At 39.6% G+C, this 10,000-nt stretch overlaps 1 protein-coding gene across 5 annotated transcripts in view; it reads right to left on the bottom strand.

Moving 5' to 3' along the window:
* LOC144975266 (uncharacterized) overlaps positions 1 to 10,000 on the bottom strand; it is a 221,062-nt gene that overhangs the window by 32,735 nt on the left and 178,327 nt on the right. For 4 of the 5 annotated variants that reach the window (XM_078919190.1, XM_078919194.1, XM_078919192.1 and 1 more), the window contains one exon: positions 5,405 to 5,636. In XM_078919190.1, the coding sequence (XP_078775316.1) occupies positions 5,405 to 5,636 (232 nt within the window). Of the gene's footprint in view, positions 1 to 5,404; positions 5,637 to 6,344; positions 6,494 to 10,000 lie in introns of those variants that run through there. The other variant, XM_078919191.1, reaches the window with a different exon arrangement.

The following is a 10,000-nucleotide window of genomic DNA, read 5'->3' as shown; positions in this document are numbered from 1 at the left end:
GCGACTGGGGATCGAACCTCCTACCTGGGACATCACAGATTTAAGAGTTTGTTGACAATAAATCGACGGGTCAAATTTATCAATTGATAATTGGATTCAGTAGTCTGATGTCACGCGCCCGGCAACGGCGGCCATCTTGGTTCTAAACAAAGAAAATCATTACTTTTTATTCTTCATGCTGGCTAGAACTTTTCATTCCCTTTTCATATGCCTTGTGATCAGAATGTGTAAAAGTCAATACATGATCAAATTGATGGGGTTTTTTACCTCTGGATACGCGTTTAAGCTCGCCGGGGAAATATTTCATACAGCGTGCGCCATTGTTCCGATAGTTTAGAGCCAGTGTTACTAAGTTACCATACGTCATTAGGAAGGAAGTGACAGTACGACTGTTGAAGACTATTGGAGGGCAGGTTTTCTGGAGAGCAAAATATTTACTCCCCCCCCCCCCCCCCACCCCTTGCCCTTCCCCCCGGAGTACGGCGGCAGCAATAACAATCGCTTCTATCTTTCTATCGATATCCAGAAACATCTTTCCCTGGAAAGCACCCCCCCCCCCTCCCCTCCCCCCCCCCACCCCAACACTTCATTCCGTCCACCAATCCAAGCAACCCCATCGGCCCAAAATACGTAGCTAATCTCAATGCCAATAAAAAGCAAAAGGAGAGCCATAACCGTAAAAGACGTGTGCAAAACGCCCCCCCCCCCCCCAACCATTTTGTAATCGATCTGTTTGTAACATCGTGAGCTCATCGTTCTGTTAACAGCCAATACAACACAATCATAGAATACAATACGATAAATTCTGTTCCGTTCCGTTCCTCCCAAAGACAATACAATCCTAGAGCACCACGACGGCACACCCCAGCGATAAAAATGTAGATGGGAAAGGCCGAGAAAACTTTGTTATGGGTTTTGGGAGCGGTATCGAAGAATTTCAATTATCCCTGTAAAAAGAAAAAAAACTATTTTTTAAAATGAATATAACAGCTCCAAAACAATTTTAAAAAGAACAAAATAACCAAACACGGAACATTTCGGGCTCAAAACTCTTCCTCAGCAAATCAAGGAACAAACAAACAAAAACACAAACAATGAATACATAAATACATTACTTAAAAAAACCTTTTAAAAAAAAATAATAAAACCAGATCGACGACAATGTTTTTATTGTTTTGTTTGTTTGTTTGTTTGTTGTTGTTGTTGTTGTTGTATGGTTTGTTATTGTTGTTGTTGTGTTGTTGTTGTTGTTGTGTTGTTGTTGTTGTTCTTGTTGCTGCTGTTGTTGTTGTTGTTGTCGTGTTGTTGCTGCTGTTGTTGTTGTTGTTATTGTGGTTGTTGTTGTTGTTATTGGCTGAAAGAGCGACAACGGAGAGGCTGCGGATGGGAACAATACCGACAATGGACATTTCGGGTACAAACCCTTCGTCAGCACAACAACAAACAAATGAAAGTGGAAAACAAATAAAATAAAATACAGTATAATTTGTTATTTATTTATTTCTTTAAAAAGTCTGTTTCAAGCATTCTCCTGCTAGACAACCAAGAAACCACGATGAAATAGTCAAACGCATTCCCGCTTTATGACTATAGTTAGTATGAAGATAACGTCACTCAGGTCTTTGTTATTGTTTTTTGCCATCCATGTTTGTGAGTAATTCTCACCAAACTGTATTAACCAGTATATAAACGTTCAACGTTACACATCGTTTGGTGTGTTGTCCGTTATACTTCCGGATGGCAATGTTGTGAGCTTCTTAGCCAAGCGCACACTATCTAATAGATAGTATGCGCTTGGCCAAGAAACTCATAACATTGCCATCCGGAAGTATAACGGACCAACACACAAAACTGTGTGCAATCATGAACGTTTATAGGAAGGTTAATACAAATTAGTGAGAATTACTCATAAACGCAGATGGCAAAAAAAAAAAAAAAAAAATAAAAATAAAAAAAACAATTAAAAAGACCTGAGTGACGTCAACTTCGAACTATCTATATGATATGTTTTGTTTCTCGTCAACACGTGGTTGTCACGTGACGACTGCATTCTGCATCGCGCACTAGTTTGACCATAACGAAACTGCTCAGCCATCCTACACGTAACATAACAGTACAAGCAGTTTTAAATAAACTGTTTACGTAACATCGGCCATGTGTTTCCGTCGTCTGCTGAATTTCACGGAAATCCCCACCTATCAAAGAACATACTGCAAGTAACATGCAAACCACGTGATGACTTTTTAAACAAAGATGTGAAGAAAAGGAGTGGAGATGTCTCGATGGACATTCTGTCATTTCATTACCGAGATATTCCCCTTAGACGTTATTGTTGTTGTTGTTATTGTTATCATCATCATCATCATCATCATCATCATCATCATCATCATCATCATCATCATCATCATCATCATCTCTTCATAACCATTATTATTATCATCATCATCATCATCATCATCATCATCATCATTATTATTATTATTATTATCATTATTACTATTATTATTATTATTATTATTATTATTAAATTTCTATTATTATTATTATTATTATTATTATTATTATTATTATTATTATTATTATTGTTTTTGTTGTTTGTGTGTTGTTTTTGTTTTGTTTTTTGTTTTTTGTTTTTTTTTTCTCCTCCATCAAACCCTTGTTCTGCTGCTGAGACGACGTGTACATGTTTGCAGGTCTGATAACCCAAATGGTATGGGCTAAATGTTGTGATGGAAATGCTCTCAACCCAGACCTAAATATTCTCCATTCCAATAATGTTAAAACAAGCCCATAATGGCGTCCGGTTATCAGACCTGAAATAAATATGCACATACATAGTGTCTGGAGACCAAATCAAACAACAGTAAACATTGCCTTAGTCTTTGACGGACACAAGAGGCCAATTGGGGGCTTACAAAATGGGACCATTGCAACAAACGGGCATCTTGTTATATATTATTATCTTCTACTATTCTACACAACACATATTTCAATGTGCCTTTTTAACCATCCCGCCCGCCTCTTTCCCCATTATTAGCATGTTTACATTACTTTCGCCACTATAGGCGCATTGGAAAAGACGGGCCACTCCATCCCATTATGTGTCTGCCCCAAGGACACAGTCCAGCTCTTAACAGGACAACCCGAATCAAAGGTTTGTTTCCTACACTGTATAATAATAAGACCCGATATTTACCCACAGTTACTTTTGGCGATTTAAGTGGAAGAGAAGAGGAGAGAAAAGCGGAATAAGTAAATGAAAAACTGGGTGATTGAATGAAATAAACTGGGTGAGTGAATGAAAACTGGGTGGGTGAAAAGCTGGATAAACACTGGGGCATGACATCAAGAGGACGACTCGCTACAGTCACCATTCGGTTGTGAAAGGAGTTTTCAGATAGATAAACATAATAGTTCTTTTTTCTGTCAGGGGGGACGAATAGACACTTTATTTTAGACTCAATTGTAGCTGGTATTCTGAGTTTCATTGGGAAATCGAGAAAAGGATGTTGACATATTTCTAGATAAATAATTGACAATGGGGAAATATTGCTTTATTTATGGAAAACGAACTGGTAAGGTAGGTACGAAGGTAGATAGATAGACAAATAGATATATGGGCGGATAGATAGATAGATAGATAGATAGATAGATAGATAGATAGATAGATAGATAGATAGATAGATAGATAGATAGATAGATAGATAGATAGATAGATGGATGGATGGATGGATGGATGGATGGATGGATGGATGGATGGATGGATGGATGGATGGATGGATGGATGGATGGATGGATGGATGGATGGATAGATAGATAGATAGATAGATAGATAGATAGATAGATAGATAGATAGATAGATAAGAGTCAGAAGGATGGAGGGGGCGGGGGAGGGGGAGGGGTGGGTTGGGGGTCATGATATTATAAAGCCGCAAGTAAAATATAATAGAGTTAATATTACTACTGTGTAAACCAAACCAGGTTTATCTGAAAATGACTAAAAATCATAAAGGGCCCAATCGGTCTGTGTCAATTTCGTTCCTTCTACAGTAGATTGTTATAATTTCGTGAGATCACTCCAAAAAAAAAATAAAAATAAAAATAACAAAGAACTGAGTGACGTCAACTCCATTCCTTCTATACAGCAAATTCTTGAAATAACAACTTGGGAGGTGAATGGTGAAGTAAAAAGACGTTTTGTTTGCACAACCCCGTGACATGGTTAAACTATCTGCTTCTCTGTCGTGGTCTGAAACCCACGTACTTAAAAATTTTGGCCAGAAAACTCGTCCTTCAAATATCGATCGATTTTAATGACCCTCCTATTGGCAAAAACTATCAAACCTGGGATTCTTTGAAGACTTCGCGTAGTCCCAGGTTTGAGAGTTTTTGCCAAGATTACACCGATCGATAATTGAAGGACGAGTTTTCTGGCCAATTATTTTTAAATACGTGATTTTTTCAGCGTCTGACAGTCAATTGGTTTTAAAAAAATAAACGTTGAAAAAGTAAAACTGATGAAAAGCGACGCTGGCGACACCATTGGGATGTGTATACCTAGTTGACAAAGGGGTGGGACGATGATGGTTGGTGATTGAAATACTCATTACTTGGAGTAAACATCGCATTCAACACACACACACACACACACACACACACACATGCATACATACATACATACATACATACATACATACATACATACATACATACATACATACATACATACATACATACACATATATATATATAGACAAACACACACGCATACATAAACACACGCGCGCACACACTTATCCGAATCAGTGACCGGCTGATCTCTATTTCCCGATCCACGCATACACAAACACAAACACAGGAATAAACCGCTTCCAACTTCCAACGCCCAAGGGATGACTGGAATAACCCAAGCGTCAGCCGCAGTTCAGCGCTGCAAAGTAAGCTAGGGCGAGAGCCACAAGAACGCAATGGGAGTTAAACTCGATACCGCTGGCCCACGCTGTTCCATACAAATACAAAGCTACGGTCTAGTACAGTGTGGTCTAGTGGTATGACACTCGCTTTCAGATCGGAAGGTCCTGGGTTCAAGCCTAGAAGGAGGAGCTCTCCTCTTTCTAGGGTTCAAGTCTCGCCCGGAGCATAGTTGAATCCTTGGAAAAACCTCTTTACTCACATTCTCTCACCGTACTCAGGTGTAAAATGAGTACCTGGCCGTTAACAGCGTTGTCTCAGTCGGAAAAAAAATTGTATTATGGCCTGACAGGCGTCATGTCATGTCTCGTTCTTTATGTCACGTGTTGCTGTTGATAAGAGACTCTTTGTAAAGCGCTTTGAGCACGTTTAGAGGATATTGCTCTATATAAAATCTCAATTTAAGAACATTTTAAAGGTAGACGGGTCTTACCTGTTCTGGAGGAAGTCCAGGAGGAACCCAAGCAAACTCCTCCAGAGGACATCCACTGTCGTCATCGGACATCGAGTTCCGTTTGGCATCCCGAGGAATACGTCCGTTCCGTCTGCTGGACGTCCCCGAGGCCACGCCCCCTCCTCCGGCCACGCCCCCCGTGTCGTCATCGGCGCCACCTAGCGACATGTCATGGACTTCCGGTGGGCACTTGCAATGGCGGCAGATTTTTCTGGAGAGGAGAGAAAAGAATATAAATAAATTGAATGTTTATTGTATATATTTTTGTTTTCTTTTTTTTTTTCCCAGTTTTTAGTTGTCTTTTACTTTTTGTGTGCAGCTATGTGGTCTTGTTGTATGACACTCGCTTTCAGATCGGAAGGTTCTGGGTTCGAGGCTCGCTCGGCCCATAGCTGAGTCCTTGGAAAAGACTCTTTACTCACACCTACTCAGGTATAAAATGAGTACCTGGCCGTTAACAGCGTTGTCGGAAAAATTGTAACATCGCCTAACAGGCGTGTTGTTTTGTTCTCTATTGCTGTTGGTCAGGGACCCTTTGTAAAGCGCTTTGAGCACGTTTAGTGGAAATTGCTCTATATAAAAGCTCAAGTTTTGTTGTTTAAAAAAAACCCCCCCCAAAAAAAAAACAATAACCCATCTGGACAAAAGAAATATAAAGGGAGACCACTCACATTTATTTCCTAAATAAATATCGAAAACATCTCATGACAACAAAGAACTAAAATCAAAGGGAGCTCTGACATTCGTATCCACAGGAAAAGGCCGTGAACTGTGGAAGGAGTTTGAATTGACACAGACGACTAGAGAGGCAGCTGAGGCATCCCCATGGGAAGATGAAGAAGCGAAAGGTCTTACTTAACTCATAGAATAGACATCAAGGCCATTTGAAGACGAACTTTCAGTCATACCAAGGGCGTACCTGTAGTAGTAAGAACCATCAACATGAAAAGCACCCGGCATACGACAAGCACTGAAGGTTCTAAATCACAGATTTAACTTTAACACAATCAACGATCCCACTGATCTATGAGAAAAATCTATTACGATGATGATGATGAATCCTTCATTTGGTCACGATACGTTTCGGGATAGCTCCTTCATCAGTGAAATTTGAGGTTGAACAGTAAGTAAGAAATAGATAAAAGACGAAATTCCGGTATCATTTCAAACATTGTAAGAGTGAGTGAGATCGTGTTATAATCTCATACTCACGCCTGTCTAGATAGGTTTGTTGTGTGTTGTATTGGCCACGGATGTGTGTAAGTTGTGTGTGTGTGTGTGTGTGTGTGTGTGTGTGTGTGTGTGTGTAAGTGTTGTGTTGGCCGACAACATCATAATCAACACTCCTCTCGCTTGACTCTCACAAGTGGCCGTATTGAGCATTGGCGAGTGGGAGTGGGGATGGGGGTGTGGGCTGTTCGAACGGCCCTCCTCATTCATATATCCCCCCCCCCCCCCGCCCCCCCCTTCCCCCTTTAAAAAAGAATGATATTCAATCTGTCCGTTCTTTTATCTATGGATAACTCAATTCACCCATCCGTCTATTCATTCAATCTTTCATTCATTCATCATTTATTCAGTCAGTCATGCATTCATTCTTTCATTCATTCAATCTTTTATTCAGTCATTCATTCATTCATTCTCTCATTCATTCAATCTTTTATTCAGTCATTCATTCATTCATTCATTCATGCTTTCATTCATTCAATCTTTTATTCAGTCATTCATTCATTCATTCTTTCATTCATTCAATCATTTATTCATTCATTCATTCATTCAATCATTCAATCATTTATTCATTCATTCATTCATTCAATCATTCAATCATTTATTCAGTCATTCATTCATTCATTCTTTCATTCATTCAATAATTTATTCAGTCAGTCATTCATTTCTTCATTCAATCATTCATTCATACGTTGATTTCATCATTCATTCATTCATTCATTCAGTTCTTCATTCATTCATTGATTTCTTCATTCATTCATTCAGTTTCGTTCAATCATTCATTCATTCATTCATTCAGTTCTTCATTCAATCATTCATTCATTCATTGATTTCTGCATTCAATCATTCATTCATTCATTGATTTCTTCATTCAATCATTCATTCATTCATTGATTTCTTCATTCAATCATTCATTCATTCATTGATTTCTTCATTCAATCATTCATTCATTGATTTCTTCATTCATTCATTCAATCATTCATTGATTTCTTCATTCATTCATTCATTCATTCATTGGTTTCTTCATTCAATCATTCAATCATTCATTGATTTCTTCATTCAATCATTCAATCATTCATTGATTTCTTCATTCAATCATTCAATCATTCATTGATTTCTTCATTCATTCATTCATTGATTTCTTCATTCATTCATTTATTGATTTCTTCATTCATTCATTCATTGATTTCTTCATTCAATCATTCAATCATTCATTGATTTCTTCATTCAATCATTCATTCATTGATTTCTTCATTCATTCATTCATGCATTGAATCGTCAGGACAATATCATGTCGATGAGGGAATCTTTGTGAACAGCGTGTAAAAGATGTCCATTTAAGTGTGTGTGTGTGTGTGTGTGTGTGTGTGTGTGTGGGTGAGAGAGAGAGAGAGAGAGGGAGGGAGAGAGAGAGAGGGAGAGAGAGAGAGAGAGAGATGCAAATGCGAAAGATAGGAAAGGGAGAGAAAGAGGGGGTGGGATGGGAAGTGAGAGAGTTAATGAGAATAAGAGATAGATAGATAGATAGATAGATAGATAGATAGATAGATAGATAGATAGATAGATAGATAGATAGATAGATAGATAGATAGATAGATAGATAGATAGATAGATGGATGGATGGATGGATTGATGGATGGATAGATGGATGGATGGATGGATGGATAGATAATGTGTGTGAGGGAGAGAGAGAAAGAGAGAGAGAGAGAGAGAGAGAGAGAGAGAGAGAGAGAGAGAGAGAGAGAGAGATGGGGAGGGGTGGGTGAGGAGGGTGTAAATCCTATAATCATAAAACTAGACAATTACCTACTCACTATGAACGCTACTGTGAACTACTCATCATCGCTATCTTCGCACGTGCATATCAACAAGTGGGCACTCGCCACTCACTGACAACAACCTCCCTCGCTACTCACACTCACTTACTTCACGTACTCACCACGGGACGGGCATGCAACAGGCTGTTAGCTTTATGGGCCTTTTTCTACGACTTTCCCGTGTGGCTTTTACTCTATACCATAACAATCTAGAGTGTATAGATAGTATGCGCTTGGCTAAGAAGCTCATAACATTGCCATCCGGAAGTATAACGGACCAACACACAAAACTATGTGTATCCTTGAACGTTTATAGTCAGGTTAATGCAGTTCAGTGAGCATTACTCATAAACGCGGATGGCAAAAAACAATAACAAAGAACTGAGTGACGTCATTTTCGAACTATCTATTATAGACATACACTGTATGTTATGGAGCAATGGACTGTGTCTGTGTCTGACTATGGCATGGTCGTGGTCATTGTGGAGAGAATGGGGTTTAAAGGGGTGGGGGTGGGGGGGGGGTCCGTTGTCAATGTGAATCCACCTTAACGTTTAATCCAATAACAACAAGAAATGAAGTAAGTAGGAAACTGACAGAAGACAACAGAGAATAAAAACTTCGCGGCGGCGATGGGGGCTCGAACCAGCGACCTTACAAGTACACGACAACTCCGCCTGGCCGGGGAGATCGTGACTCTACAGTTTGAGCTATCCACGACCCCAAAAAAAAGTCGCTTCAAATTGGATTCAGTAGTCTGATGTCATGGCGCCCAGCAACGGCGGCCATTTTGGTTCTAAACAAAGAAAATCATTACTTTTTATTCTTCATGCTGGCTAGAACTTTTCATATGCCTTGTGATCAGAATGTGTAAAAGTCAAAACATGATCCGCCATTGTTCCGATAGTTTAGAGCCAGTGTTACTAAGTTACCATGCGTCATTAGGAAGGAAGTGACGTTACGACTGTTGAAGAGTATTCTAGTGTAAGGCCACTCCCAACCGTTCATTATGACGGCTACCATGATATCCCTCCACTTCCCAAGAGTCGTTGGTAACGGCTGCCCGTTCAAGCATGGCCTTGTAATTGGATTATTAATCATTTTATCTTTACAATTATCTCTAGTTTAGAAAGCCATTAACGTTCAACACACACACACACACACACACACACACACAGAGAGAGAGAGAGAGAGAGAGAGAGAGAGAGAGAGAGAGAGAGAGAGAGAGAGAAACTCCAATGGAATCCATTGTTGTTACTGAAGGACACAGGTTTCCATTGCATATGGCATGATGGTCAATTCTCTCTCTGTCTCTCTCTCTCTCTCTCTCTCTCTCTTTCTCTCTCTCTATCTCCCCCCCCCCCACCCTTCTCTCTCTGGCTCTCTGGCTCTGACTCTCTACATATATATCATTCATTCTCCCTCATTTCAATAAAATTGTTATCATATCCCCCCCCCCTCTCTCTCTCTCTCTCTCTCTCTCTCTCTACCTCTCTCTCTCCCAATCACCCATTTCTTTCCTCCGACCACT

This window comes from Berghia stephanieae, chromosome 6, assembly GCF_034508935.2.
Source record: "Berghia stephanieae isolate SIO BIC M18660-M18661 chromosome 6, UCSD_Bste_1.3, whole genome shotgun sequence".
Lineage (NCBI taxonomy): Eukaryota > Metazoa > Mollusca > Gastropoda > Nudibranchia > Aeolidiidae > Berghia > Berghia stephanieae.
Note: the sequence above shows the minus strand (reverse complement) of the source record. Positions and strands in the feature narration are given on the sequence as shown.